This window comes from Cydia fagiglandana, chromosome 2 (genome assembly GCF_963556715.1).
Source record: "Cydia fagiglandana chromosome 2, ilCydFagi1.1, whole genome shotgun sequence".
Lineage (NCBI taxonomy): Eukaryota > Metazoa > Arthropoda > Insecta > Lepidoptera > Tortricidae > Cydia > Cydia fagiglandana.
The window spans coordinates 11,919,443-11,935,185 of NC_085933.1; the positions used below are offsets into that span (position 1 = coordinate 11,919,443).

General features: G+C 37.1%; 2 protein-coding genes across 2 annotated transcripts; one reads left to right on the forward strand and one right to left on the reverse strand.

Annotated features, from left to right (window-relative positions):
* Positions 1-588: 588 nt before the first annotated feature.
* On the forward strand, positions 589-8,798 carry LOC134675887 (uncharacterized). The gene is made up of 4 exons (XM_063534222.1): positions 589-814; positions 912-3,453; positions 4,233-7,470; positions 8,535-8,798. The coding sequence occupies exon 3, from the start codon at positions 4,251-4,253 to the stop codon at positions 5,592-5,594; it is 1,344 nt and encodes a 447-aa protein (XP_063390292.1). The 5' UTR covers positions 589-814; positions 912-3,453; positions 4,233-4,250; the 3' UTR covers positions 5,595-7,470; positions 8,535-8,798.
* A 1,508-nt stretch (positions 8,799-10,306) lies between these two features.
* Positions 10,307-13,741, reverse strand: LOC134672580 (uncharacterized). The gene is made up of 3 exons (XM_063530525.1): positions 12,875-13,741; positions 12,081-12,388; positions 10,307-10,727 (listed from the first exon to the last, which is right to left on the reverse strand). The coding sequence occupies exons 2-3, from the start codon at positions 12,169-12,171 to the stop codon at positions 10,549-10,551; spliced, it is 270 nt and encodes an 89-aa protein (XP_063386595.1). The 5' UTR covers positions 12,172-12,388; positions 12,875-13,741; the 3' UTR covers positions 10,307-10,548.
* Positions 13,742-15,743: the final 2,002 nt, after the last annotated feature.

The window sequence follows — 15,743 nt, forward strand, 5'->3', positions numbered from 1 at the left end:
GGAAATATGAGGGATCTGACAATCCTGGTTTTAGTGGTCCTTGTAATGTTCCGGAGGGATTTAAATACGTTAAACAAAACAACATTGAGCAGCCAATTTTGGAAAAAAATGTTATTGTCTTGTATGACAAGTAAGAGTCTTACAATATTAAATCTGAACAGATTTGAATTACGAGATGTGAATTGGTCCTTAGACATTATTTTGATACTATGCATTGTGTTACAGTGTTCGGATCAGGTACAAGTACAAGTGTAAAAGAGTGCCGAAAAGTACTTTTTACAAAAAATAATCTTCAGTTAGAGAATCTGCCTCCAATGGAAGATGCGCTACCTACGTAAACATATTTTCCGTGCAGTTTACCAAGGAGGCTATGTTTGGGGACAGATTATAGCCCCTCAGCAACAGCTTCCATGTCCTGCTCACTGGAGCTGGTCCAAACAAAATGGTTATTGGGAGCCCATATGTACAAGCCTTGTCGCGGACTTCCGCGATGTATTATATATATTACACCTGGCAACAGCTTCTATATTGTCTATGGTAAGCAAACCACACTTCCTTTTTTCGCTCGTATGAAACTTGCGAGTTAGTTTGTGAACTTATGATTGATTCATTAAATAAAAGTCCTTAATATAAAGTGGTTTGTATAAAGTGGTACGTGTGCTGGACGCCAGCTTCGTACAGCGAGACCATCGTCTTTCAAAGCTAAGTATATGTATTTAAAAGAGGACTGGTTAGTCCCATGCACATATTTTCATATATTTATTTATCTAGCTGTGTTACTGGCAGAGGGTGTGCTTGCATATGTTCAGGACAGGTCGGAGATGCGTCTGCCGGCTTGTGCCTAGCCTCATATAGAAAATGGTCTAGAAGCACCAATAGGCTTGGGGTGTGCTTGCATATGTTCAGGACAGGTCGGAGATGCGTCTGCCGGCTTGTGCCTAGCCTCATATAGAAAATGGTCTAGAAGCACCAATAGGCGTGGGGTGCTTAGTTGCGACTAAGCACCAATATCCCTTCACGAGGGACAAGTACACCCCCAACTAATGCCAATATATAGATGTATCTGGTTGAGGCCAGGATACATATACGTTGTGGATCTGAATGGTTAGCGACTAGCGCGGCTAGGCATGCGAACACTCTTTAAGTGTGCCAAGGGATCGATATAGATGTATCTGGTTGCGACTGGGATACATATATATACCTTTAGGGCTGTGGATCCGACTGGTTGCGGCTGGCGCGGCTAGGTTGCGACACAGATAGAACTGTGTGCCTTCAGATCCGTATATAGATGTGACTGGTTGCGACCAGGTCACAGCACCCCTTATCTGGTGCAAAGGTTTAACTTATGAGACTTTCTGAGACATATAGAATTGTGACTATCTTATGCAGACTTGCATACCTATATATATGTATATTTGAGTCCTGCGGGACAATGTGGTATCTTACTATGAATATGAATTTCTGGCTATCTATCCCTACATATACCTACCTACATGTTACAATGTTCTACATTTGCCTTGAGATATTATATATGTGTTATAATATGATAGGCTAGGGATAATTTAGTGACCCATGGTCATAAATCTACTTTCTACACAGGTGGTGGCATATGATCAGGTTAGAGCTGGCAGCTACACTTGGAGCTCATGAACGGGGAAAAATACTCCATACACATCATTATAATAAGGTATGAACCACATTATTCACAGATTAACTGACCTCTCTCCCAATAATATAAGCGAAGCAAAAATGAGTTCTTTAAGATGCAAGTATACATGTCAAGTTGATAGTAGACTCATATTTCATTTAATAAGGTCTTAGAATCTTAAGTAACTTGAATTCAGGCAATCTATTTATTTTAGCATTTTGTATCAACGTCGGTACAAAAATTGGTGGAAGAGTGTCTTGGATATGATTCAGACCCACATAAATTCATGAAATTATCTTATAAATCATTTACCAAATCTGTACTAAAATATACAAAGAAATGGTAAAATAAACTGATCAAAACATACTAAGACATGTTCAAGTGTGCATTATCTAAAATTACTGCATGAATAATCATGATTAATTGTAGTATTTGTAATAATAAAATACAAATTCTTAAGAGGTCAAAGGTCACCCTGTGGATAGTGTTGTTCATACATGTGCTGCCACCTATAATTGACATAATTATCGTACATCTAAATTGTTTGTTTATTGCTAATGATTGCTAAACGATTTTGAACTTTACAGGATGAATATTGCGTTTGATTCGTTTTACCGAATTTATTTCGCGAAAGCCGTATTTACGATATCACGACTTTGAATATTATGTAATAAACAAATTACGAATTTATGATTCAAAATATTAATCTGAATTAGCATTTTTTATGAGTTTTATGACTAAAAATTAAATACGACTTGATGATTCAATTTCTCGCGCCATTTTTTCATATGTGTGGCGCGGGCTTGGCGCCAGCGTATTTCCGTCATAGAAGTAGCATCCTATAGAAGTGGTGTGCGCGTGCCTCCATGAGAGACAAAACATACGCAATGCGACAATATTAAAAACACGTTTTAACATTCCTGACAATATACCAAAAACAATCTACGTAATTCGGTCATTTGGCCACTTCCCCGTGTCTTCTCTATGTTATTATACCTCTATGATTCCCGTAGTTCGTTCGTTTTCGCAAGATGGCGGAACAAGTTCAAGAACTGAAGAAAGTTTTAACGAGTGTTTTGTTATTTGATTGTTGTGCAGTGTTTTGTTAATAAAAGTGAAAATAACAAAGGTGAGTACATTGTGATTGTGTGAAATTTTGAGGAAGTGAATTAATCGAGAACGTGACAGGTAAAAACCTATGCGGTATAGGATCCACTTTGAATCATCGATTTTAATTATCGATCTATATAATTTCGTTTTATGTGAATTAAACAAAGCCTGTACAAGGATTATTAGGCATCCTGTGTGATTGTGAGCGAATACACTATTATAACAAAGAAATAGTCACGCAATTACTTCGTTACAAGAAGTAACGCCATTACGACGCGTAAATAAATAAAAACGTGAGTGCTTACCCACGGGATCATAGATACAGTGATAATTTACGTAATAATTAGATATTTAAGTGATCTTACTTGAAAGAAATATGACTTATTTCTATGCGACTTGACACGTTACTATTATTACTATTTAAAAAATGCGTAAGCACTAATTCGTATACTTGAGAGGAATTAGGTACTTATATCGTTGGGTCAGAGGCTATATATACTCAGAATAATTGTTTGTTGCACTTGAGTACGAAACCCAACTAATATATTGTTATGAAATAGGAATTTCAAGAAATACAGCGTAGTCGGCGTACGAACTGACAATTTTCGAGTCGAGCGTGAAACCAAGGCGTCTCTACGCCAAGCTACTTCTCTGCATGAGGAGGAGGATAAATATTCTTAGACCAAAGTCACAAGGTACGTAAACTCGATTAATATAACGTTAACTTGGTATACAGCCTCATAATATTGTGTATTATTACTGTCAAATTGCATTCTTCAGAAGTTGAATAATTTACTCAAAAAGTTAACCTTATACAGTGTTTACATCTCTAAGAAATAGATGGCGCTTGCAACATATGCAACATATGACAATAAGTACTAAATATTGTTCTACAGTGATGATGAAATAATAGAGTGATATTCAAATAATAATTACATATTATTATGATAAATACTTGGTGATATGAAGTCTGTGTTTTAAACATATGGAATATGTCAGATAAATTGCACATTTGGTAAAGTAAATACTGAATGTTAGTATGTATGTACAGATACCCATACAAACAGTACAGACATGTACTGTAAGTAGGAACTACACTTAGTTGATAATGAGAACAAGTTGTATACTTGAATAATGCCATAGTGTGTGGTGTGTATGAAACTCTAATATAATTATAAATGATTTTGGGGTATTCCATGAGTAATTTGAGAATGTTTAATACACATGATGCTATGTTCATCATCATCATCATCATCATGTTAGTCCTGTTGTACTATTTGTACTTATTAGAAAGTTGAATTCATTTTGAATAATATTCATATATCAACTACATGCATATACATTTTATCTGTCATATGATGACATTCCTGTTGGTACAGTGATTCACACTCGGTGGAAATATGAAAATTGTATAAAGTACTTGACAACATTATTGAGTTCTGTTGTTATAACTTGTTTAAAAATACATTTCCAGAGTGAGAGTGAGAACACTATGGAAGCTATCCTGCTGAATCGCCTGTCCACATTTGCCACAAACATCAAAGAGCATCAAGTAAAAGCATCAGAGCTATGTGCGTGTCGTCCATGGGGAAAAGATCAGCTAGAGCAAGCTGCTATTATCGCTTCCAAACTACAATCTATACTGGGAAGATTCCAAAGTGATCTCTATCAGTACTTCAACCTGTCCAAGGATCCTAACGCCGATGAGATTTCAAATGTAACTGCGATACAGCTAGACGGTGATGAAGTCTTAGCTGAACTTAATGCAAGAATTCAAGCCGATAAGGATACAAGACAAGTCAAATCCGATCCTACAAAAAATAGGAGCAAGTTACCAGAGTTAGATTTAATATCTTTTCATGGTGACGTTCTAGAATGGACTCAATTCTGGGACCAATTCAGTTCCAACATTGATCAAAGGAATATACGAGACGTTGATAAGCTACTCTACCTTAAAGCATCGTTAAAGGGTGAAGCCAAAACCATAATCGATGGTTTAGAAACCACGAATGACAATTATAAGATTGCCATAGATACTCTGAGAGAGAGATATGGCAACAGAGTGCAGATTGTTGATGCCCACTATTCTTCCTTATATAAGATTAAGAAGGCCACAAAGCCAGAAGATTGCAGAAAGACATTAGATGAACTCGAGAGACATCTAAGAGTCTTACAGTCCCTAGGAGAGGATACAAATCAAAACCATTTAAGATTTCTTTTCATGGAAAAGTTTCCGGAAGACATCATTTATGAAATGAAGCTAAAATTGAAGATTGAATCCATTGAGGAAATAAGAAAACAACTAAACGCTATCATATCAGCAAAAGAAGATGCCAAGAGGATAAGCGTTGAGACTAAAGATATGGAAACAACCTTTACTACTGAAACTTTACACATTAGAGATAAATTTGTGAAGAAATCCAACGATAGGAGAATCAAACACAGAGTTATAAATATGAGGGAAAAACCAAATAAATTTAGAAAAAATACATCAACATTTTCAAATACATTCACGCCTAAGAAAAGAACATATAAAGCTAATAGTGAATCGAATAATGCGCAGGCTTCTGAAAAACGAAGGAAATTAGAATGTATATTTTGCCAAGAGAATCATTACAATGACGCTTGCACGAAATTTAAGACCTTGGCTGAAAGGAAAGATAAAATACCTAACCGTTGTTACATCTGTTTGAAAATTGGCCATAGACAAAATGAATGTAGAATAACACACATCTGTTATCACTGTGGTGAAAGGAATCAGCATAATAGAGCATTGTGCCCTAAGAAATTGCTCCAAGCAACAGAGACATCATCGTCACAAGATTCCTGTGCCTGAAAGATATGTCTAAACTAGCTATAGAAGAGAATCTTATACATTACAGATTTATACGTGTACCCTTTGCAATCATATCTGAACATCACTTATTCAGTACCAATGATGAATGTTTAAAGAGTCTAGCCAGCGACATCTATGTACATAATATCTGACAGGATCGAATGGAGTCAAAAAAGCGATGAGTCTATACAAAGACAGTAAAATAATATAGATTCCAACTCTAAAGAGCTTAAATATGTAGATGAACATTACAGATGCTAGTACAGATAAAACTGTAATACTCTTGATTTAAAATGGGACTTAGAAAAGGACATGATTTGCCTAAGGATAAAAACACTTGTATGCTTATACAAAGAGAGGTGTTCTGAAGACTTTAAGCAAGTTCATCGCATATGCCTACCTAAGAACATAGCGAATAGCCAAGACGGCCAACTTCACTGTTTCATAGATTCGTCTATGTCAGCGTATGCAGCCGTAGTATATTTACTTCAAGGAGACAAGATGAACTTCGTTATTGGCAAGTCAAGATTAATACCCATAAAAGATCAAGATAATCTGAAGATTCCTAAATTGGTACCATTAGGACTTAGGTATCAGACTAATCCAATATGTCATGAAACATCTACAGATATAGAAGGAACCAAGAAAATAAGAACTTGACTGTAAGATATGTTTTGTCTGAATACAACTCAGCTGATGTAGCAACCAGGCAGACTAATTCGACAGAAGATTTCCAATGATACCTCAGCGGCCCAGAATTTCTGACAGGAGATTCTCACAATTGGCCATGCCAACTTGCCAACCCGCAAGAGATGTTACTCTTCGAGCGGGGGAGGGTCTGTCGAACAACATCATACAGAAAGTTGGATTGAACTGAGACGGAAAAATCAGCTTAATAAGAATATTGGCTTGAGCAAGACGCATAAGTATCAGAAGGAAACCGGACAAGTCTGTTCAGAAACATAGGCAAGTGAGGATAACAGAATAAGCTCAGAAGTATATAGAGACAGTTTTACCTGGATGAAGTTGAGGGTAAGGAGACACATCTTACTCGCTATCTAGGATTGTTCAAAGATGTCGACAGAATCTTTAGATGTAGCGGTTGAACACTGTCTGAAACGAACCTTACAGAAACGTCTACTTGACGATAACCAATTTACTGACCATCATCAAAGAAGTGGAAAGTTTTGTGAACACAAGACCCTTGACTTGTATGAGTACTGGTTTGGAACATGTATTGAAACCAGCCGATTTCTTTACACCAGGAAGATGTCTCGACCTCCAGATGTCAGTGAGTAAGGCACCAGTTACAGCCACTGCAACTAAACAACAGCTCATAGAAGGATGGAGACGAGGTGAGACTATCATGAAGGAATACAGAGACATATTCATGGATCAGTACTCTTGGAAGTCTAAGGAAATGTTACAAGCATTCAAATAAACTACTAAGAATCAGATCTCACGATGAACCATGTGTTGATGACAGTACATTTACAAGGTCTATAATGCAGTTGTACCCTTTAGGTCACCGATCTGAAGTCGAGTCGTTCAACAAGTGAGAGAATGGTAGTTGAGGAAGATTCGGACTTACCAGTGATACAAAGGCAAGATTATTCCAATATTTAAACGGATGGAAACATGGATAAGACTGATAACATGGACACGGACATGGCACATAGCATAAATAGAACGAAGGAGAAAACTGATGTTACTAATGAAAAAGTAGATACAGTAAAATTTGATATGGATTTGAGACTTAAGGACTACCCTAACTTGAGGCTTCGCAATGCAATAGCTTCGCTTCGGTGGGTGTGTCGCGGACTTCCGCGATGTATTATATATATTACACCTGGCAACAGCTTCTATATTGTCTATGGTAAGCAAACCACACTTCCTTTTTTCGCTCGTATGAAACTTGCGAGTTAGTTTGTGAACTTATGATTGATTCATTAAATAAAAGTCCTTAATATAAAGTGGTTTGTATAAAGTGGTACGTGTGCTGGACGCCAGCTTCGTACAGCGAGACCATCGTCTTTCAAAGCTAAGTATATGTATTTAAAAGAGGACTGGTTAGTCCCATGCACATATTTTCATATATTTATTTATCTAGCTGTGTTACTGGCAGAGGGTGTGCTTGCATATGTTCAGGACAGGTCGGAGATGCGTCTGCCGGCTTGTGCCTAGCCTCATATAGAAAATGGTCTAGAAGCACCAATAGGCTTGGGGTGTGCTTGCATATGTTCAGGACAGGTCGGAGATGCGTCTGCCGGCTTGTGCCTAGCCTCATATAGAAAATGGTCTAGAAGCACCAATAGGCGTGGGGTGCTTAGTTGCGACTAAGCACCAATATCCCTTCACGAGGGACAAGTACACCCCCAACTAATGCCAATATATAGATGTATCTGGTTGAGGCCAGGATACATATACGTTGTGGATCTGAATGGTTAGCGACTAGCGCGGCTAGGCATGCGAACACTCTTTAAGTGTGCCAAGGGATCGATATAGATGTATCTGGTTGCGACTGGGATACATATATATATACCTTTAGGGCTGTGGATCCGACTGGTTGCGGCTGGCGCGGCTAGGTTGCGACACAGATAGAACTGTGTGCCTTCAGATCCGTATATAGATGTGACTGGTTGCGACCAGGTCACAGCACCCCTTATCTGGTGCAAAGGTTTAACTTATGAGACTTTCTGAGACATATAGAATTGTGACTATCTTATGCAGACTTGCATACCTATATATATGTATATTTGAGTCCTGCGGGACAATGTGGTATCTTACTATGAATATGAATTTCTGGCTATCTATCCCTACATATACCTACCTACATGTTACAATGTTCTACATTTGCCTTGAGATATTATATATGTGTTATAATATGATAGGCTAGGGATAATTTAGTGACCCATGGTCATAAATCTACTTTCTACACAGGTGGTGGCATATGATCAGGTTAGAGCTGGCAGCTACACTTGGAGCTCATGAACGGGGAAAAATACTCCATACACATCATTATAATAAGGTATGAACCACATTATTCACAGATTAACTGACCTCTCTCCCAATAATATAAGCGAAGCAAAAATGAGTTCTTTAAGATGCAAGTATACATGTCAAGTTGATAGTAGACTCATATTTCATTTAATAAGGTCTTAGAATCTTAAGTAACTTGAATTCAGGCAATCTATTTATTTTAGCATTTTGTATCAACGTCGGTACAAGCCTACCTGCGGCGGCTGCTGCTTGTTTAGAGCTTATTCGTTGCCGCTGCAAAACAAAATGCGCAGGGAGGTGCAACTGCGTTAAGAAAAAACTAAAATGCACGGACCCATGGGCATATAGTGGCAATTGCGAACAATATATATCTTACTCGTATTTTAACCCGCATTTTAATCAAATATCTGCTTTGTTAATTTTATCACATTTATAATAACTCTATTGGCGAAAGTTTTCCCAACATCTATATTTATACATTTAATTTATATTTGTATATATATCACGTCCAGAAGTAATTTTCTACAACCAGAAGAATAACAACTTATCAGAAACCATCGAAACATACTTAAAAATCCTAAACGCTGCATACCGCTCTTACAATGCAGGTACGCCGCGCGACACAAAACATTTTTTTTATCAGAGTTATGAAAAAAAAATGTTTAACAAGTTTACTATTCTATATAGTAGGATAACTGGGCTATTCACAGGTATTTTTTTTCTAGAGCAAATCCTCATAGTTTTAATTTTGTAGAGGATTTTCGAAATAAAAAGAGAAAAGATTTTTTTGGAATTTTTAATTTCTCGATTTTTTTGTATGGAAGAGTGAAAATTTAGTCACAGAAATGAATTTTTCATCCTCGAATTACACGAAAAAGACACCAAACTTGATATACTTGCTAGATGTATGCAGATATATAGCTTAGAGTGAGGCGCGCCGGAGCCACTTTTGCCCCCCCTCCCCTGCCCACCTGCTGGGTGAAACCTCTTGGCAACCGGGCTTAATCGGCTCAGATCATCCCCAGGAACACCTGTTCCAAGCGGTTTGCTTTGTCTCCAAAATGCAAGGTGGTGGACCTTAGAACCCCAGCTAATCGTCCTGTTAGTCAGTGGTCGGCTTTAGCAGCACGGCAGGACGGAAACAGGCACTGTACGCCAAGCATATGATTGGCGCGATAGTACCTATCTCGCGGTGAGATAGACTACCCGTCTTTTTCTAACTATGTTAACAAAAGAGGGACGGGTAGTCTATCGCGCCGCGAGATACTGTCGCGCCAATCATGTGCTAGCCCGGCTGGACGGGTGCACGACATTGAGTGACTTGCGACGGCGGCAGCGATAACCATAGGTTGGAGCGAGACACAGCCATCGGACTTTTTGTCGCTGCAGCCGTCGCCATTCGCGTAATGTCGTGGCCGAGCCGTTGAACCCTTAATGAAGCTATATATGATACATTTTGTTGGTGGCCGGCGATTGGTTGCGCCGCCGTGGTGTCCTGGTGAGATATGTATGACCCTAAGAAGCCCAATGAAAGTAGGTACCTAAGGAAAGTTCTAAATTCAAAATTAACTACATAACACACGTGAGATTTACATTAATAAAATTAGGATTTTCAAGGATTAAAGTAAGTAGTAAATGTAAATGAAAAACATGTTTAGGTATTCTAAAAATAAATGTGTATCTACTTTATTCTAAAATGTGTATCTAGGGTAGGTATATCACACCTGAAACGACTTCAACAACACGTGTAATACAACAGTAATCTCGACTCATATAGGACAATGTTGCATTTTATTTCGTGCACAAAACTCCACTTCATACTTTGACCCAAGATTTCATTTTTCCCAGAGGAAATAAAGCTATAACCGCGACAGTCGTGAAATTTAAATAACTTTTTGCGAAGGGGACAACAACGAAAACGTGCATCGTAAAAAGTTATTCAGAAAATAAAAAGTTATTCAGAAAACACGTGCATATAAAAATACTGTATCATAAGAACAGTGTACGAGACCACCCGTCCGAAAAAATTAAGAATTGTCTGCAGGTTAACAGTGAATACATTATTAGTTAATTCCATTTTCCGTGTCTGGACGAGGTTAACCATTGTTTGAATTTGATTGTAGTATCCATCGTCTGAAAAAAAGACAATGTGTATTACACTCTTTCTCCATAACATAACAGTTTGTAATAAGCATCTTGGCACCGCTTCAACTTTAGATGATTCGGAGATATGAAATGTATTGAGTTGTTTTGCCACAATATCCTGACTTTATGCGCACAAATGTGATCATCGTAAATAATGAGTACCTATTGGTATCAGGGTATATTAGGTTACTTACCTACTCGTACATTGTATAGGGTTACAAAGTTACAAAAGTATAATGTGTATATGATTCAAACTTTACCGGTCGACGTGGTAAGACCTAAGATTTACCATATCGGTGTTGGTAAAAGCCCGAATTAAACTAGTAAGATTTAACATTTCGGGCTTTTACCGATCGGCATCGGTAAAAACTAGGATTTACCGGTAAAACCTAGGTTTTGCCGTACTTCGGGCTTTTACAGTAACATATACATATATTTGGCCTAACACAACTTGTCAGTCAGTAAGAACATTGGTAAGAACGAGGACAACTTATACCTACTCATTCCTTTCTTTTGGGTGGCTAGCTTAAGACAATGACTGTACGTATTATCTTCTCTAGGTATTAATATGTTTGTAATGATACAGTCCTAGGCGAAACTATAGAAACTACATATAATAGGGATAAATATATAACAATATTACTGTGATTTAAAAAAATAATAATAATTATCTTACCAAGTTCGCCATAAATCAAAATATTCATCAGCAGTAACAACGTCTTATTTTTTTGATGGGCGAATAGCTCACACATTTTGGACAGATATACAGGACGACTGTTGAAGCATGAGTAAAGATATAGGTCACTCACGGTTATAGTATAATTTAAACTCTGTAAGAACCAAATTAATAATATATTTTTCACCACACCAGCTCGAAAAGGCTTACTTTGCACTTCAAAAACTGATAGCAAAGTTGCATTTTATTCACATAATATGCCAACCAAATGCAATTTTGAGTTGTTTTCTTTGGTAGAATTGACTTTTAAATGATGATTTTGGATGATAAATATTTAATAACATTCATTTTGATTTGATTTGGATTGATTTTGTTTGATATTTTACATTTAATATTTGCTTCGGGTTGGTGTGATGAAAAATTTTGTGTTTCACTCGGGGGAAAATTTTGTTTAACCCTCGTGCTTTGAAACCCTCGCAACGCTCAAGAGTCCATTTTTCGAACCACTCGCTACGCTCGTGGTTTAATTTTGGAATCTTTCGCCTGCTCGGGTATCAATATTAGCACGAGCGGTTAAACAACAACTTTGCCCCCTTGTAAAACAAATAACTATTTCTGATTACTTTCATAAATTAAAGGTTAGAATTCGTATGTGAGAGCAAGGCCCTGCCCGGGGGCAGACAAGATTACCTTTAACGAAGGCGATAAATATCTGCAAATTAGTAGCATCGTGCAGATTAAACCAGACTGGAACATGAAAAACACCTGTAAAACAATGTGCTGTATAGTTCCACCTGCTCAGCATTAATATTTATAATACCTACCCCAAGTCTAACCAACTCACCTGTCCGGCATAAATTTTATTAAACAGATATACGCAGTCGGCAGTTTTATCATACATTTGCATAAGCTCAAACCAGCTGTAGTGGCTGTGGAGCTTCTGCTCGAGGCTTCGTGAGTCAGCAAATATTTTCTGAAACAGTTGAGACATAGTTTTGATATGTAATTTCCACTAAAAATGGTAGTTTGACTTTGCAACGTCACTGACACTTAGGTACCTATTTAGATGTATTACCTAGCCTACTCTCATGCAACTGGCTCTTGCGATTATTGAATTTCGAGCGGTCGATTTAGCAACTTTAAAATCCATGGAAAAGGCGAATACCTACTATTTTTTGGAATAAGAGCGACAGAAATTAGGAATCTAGTGGTATTAACTACTCGTTTTTAATTATATTATATATATAGTAGAATTTAAATGCCTAGTAGTGGAGATACTATTATTAAAGGGAGAATACGAAATCGAGCAATCGAAATTCAAACATCGACCCCCTGTACTTTGTCCTAGGTTGGTACATGCAAATATATTTGTTATGAGTTATGATATATTGCAAGAGATACCTACATTTCGTAGTAGGTAGGCGTTTCGTAGAGATCGCAATATTTAGTAGGTACTTACTATGATTAATCCATCCATGTAAGTTTTTTTGTAAATAGACAATTTGTTCTGAGGTATATAATTGTAGATTTTCTTCATTAACAGCTCATTGAAAAGTAGTTGTCTTGAATATATGTTTTCCAGAAAGAACATAATTAGTGCTCCTTGTAATATTAAGGAATATACCAGGATTTCTGCGCCCAAATTATCTATGTGAAGTGGTCGGAACAGAAAAGAGCACGACGTTTCTATTAGGCTGAATATGATAAAACAGAATATTACAATTCTTCTTTTATTGAAAAGAGTTTTAGATGTCGTGAAATGGTGGTCGAAATCGTCTAGCTTTTTCAACAGTTTGTAAAATTGTTTACCATTCCTAAATGAAGAAATAAAAATGAGGTATGTGACCTCTATGATGACGAGGATCCCGTAACATTTCGTTAAAATATTTAAGGGGATATCTGATTTTGTATATTTCCAGCTCATTGGGCTGACAAATGCATGAAGCAAATATACAACGGCTAAAACACTCAAACTGTACAGTTTATTGTGTAATTTCAAGTTGTGAATATCGTTGTTCTTGTATCTAACAATTTGATTTCCGAATATGGAACAGTAATAGGCAAGTGGTTTAACAGAATTGATGAAAGAGTACATCCCGTATCCGTTTTCATACTTAATAGTGTTATCGAGAATCACTGAGAAAGTTGTATCAGATGTAATGGTCAACGTATTTTCAGTGCTTGGGTGCTTTTTAGGGTAGAGTTCCCGTGAGTACAACATGGTGTTAACTCGTCAGGGTTGCCCGCGTAACTAACAGAGCACGGTAGTTAATTTTTGAAAGTCACGGTACAATCAGATAAGGGCTGAACATGTAAACGCAATATCAATCACTGTTCATTATTTACCTAATACACCGTGAAAAAGAAATGTAGGTAATAATGAAAAGTAACTACCGTCTACTCATTTTACCGAAAACTTTCACAGCCAATGTCAGTACCTCAATTAAACCTTGATGGGATCACGAATTTTCTTGAAAGTGGCATCGATTTATGTACCAATGTTGTACTTATAGATTACAGAAAAGTTTAACTTTGTTCTCGGAACACTTATGGAATCACTTCGGTCTTGCAAATCAGTTATTTAATTGGGAAAATAATACGGGATGGAGATCTGACCCCGGAAAATTGTTAACGATTTCTACAGCAGCACGTTTCGTACCTACGTGTCTAGTTAGTTCGGTATACTTAAGAACTTATACTATACTTATTACTGGATCTAGGCATCTGGCCGCTGTTCAGTTCATCCTGACTCCAAAATTATATCCTCTAACATATTTTAAAAGTCGCATCCAAAAGAAAGCTTGTAACTTGGTATGTATGTACAGTCAGCAGCAGAAGTCGCTATACACTCCAGGTGCTCAAAGAGAGGTAAACGTTTAAACTATCAAAAAGTTGTTGACTGTCATGGTAGCATTTACTTGTGAGCGCTCAACATGTCACAAATATCTTAACAGTCGCTATTCATTAATTTCTACACTTACAACAAATCATTGATACCTTAGCTGTCAAAAAACCACTGGTATCTAAGCGGTCAACGTGTCAAATATATCTGAACAATATGGAAAAATAGACGTTTAAAGCATACATGTATGGTCGTATATTAAATGAATAATAGCTATGCTAATTTCAGGTAAAGCGTTTTGACAATCATCGAAAGCAGTACAGTCTTGTCATCACATACATCTATCTCACGTTTTGCCCTTCAACCATTGACAGCGGTCTGTCAGTCAATTTACTGCAAACTATTTCTATTATTGAATAGAATCATCAAAACGAATGAGTGACACATAGCGAAAGCTAACTGAAGCCGAATTTAGAGCCAATTGTCAAGGCACGTTGTGGTCTTGTTACTAAGGCGTTTGCTTTTCAAAGCAGAGACCGTGGGTTCAAATCTCAGTCGGACGCACCTAGAAATTACAGCTTTTCTTTTGGGTTTCATTTCTATTATTAATTTGTGGTTTTATATTAATTTCGCATAAGTTTATATGTTTTTTGAAGATATTACGTCACATGTAGCGTGTGTACGACTTTCTAACAGGACGTTGTAGGTTTGAACCCGCAGTGGATTACTCCTGTGCCGAATGCCATTTGATGTTTACTGCTAGGTTATACTAACAATAAGTTCAAAGATATACAGTATGTATCAGGACGAAAGGCCAAGAAAGAGACCCATTAATGTTTAGATCATACTGGACAACTTTTACTATGGGACCAACCCCGATAACGCGGAAAAATAATTGGAAATTTTATACATTTTGCTGGTCTGATGTTGAAATTTTCTATGGGAGAGTAAATTTTTTTCCGGGGTTTCGGGGTTGGTCCAATATAGTAAAAGTTGCTCAGTATGACCTAAACATTAATGGGTCTCTTTCTTGGCCTTTCGTTCTGATACATACTGTATATAACTCCGTATACTCTGTCCTCTCTGCTAAGTTGTAAAAACAAAATTCGTCATTCCTCCAACAAAATAAAGAGAGGAGTCATAGTTGGATATGCTTAACACCTTTACTGCCCGTGCTTCTCACGTGGGGCCACGGCTAGCCTCTATTACAAAGCCATAAGGTTTACATGTCAGATTGGGACAGTGAACGTGTTACGTTTCAATTCTATTGTTTTCTCCTTCGTTCTTTGATCGATTCAGAGCATCGTATTTTAGTACTATTATAGTATATTTTAGTACAATAAGCGGGCTAAATAAATATATTAACATATAATATGCTCTACGATTTGGAAGAACGGCCGCCTATGACAGTTAAAATAAAAAACCGATCATTCTCGTAGAACCTACCAAAGAATATATAATACTCAGAACCTACTTATTTATTGTC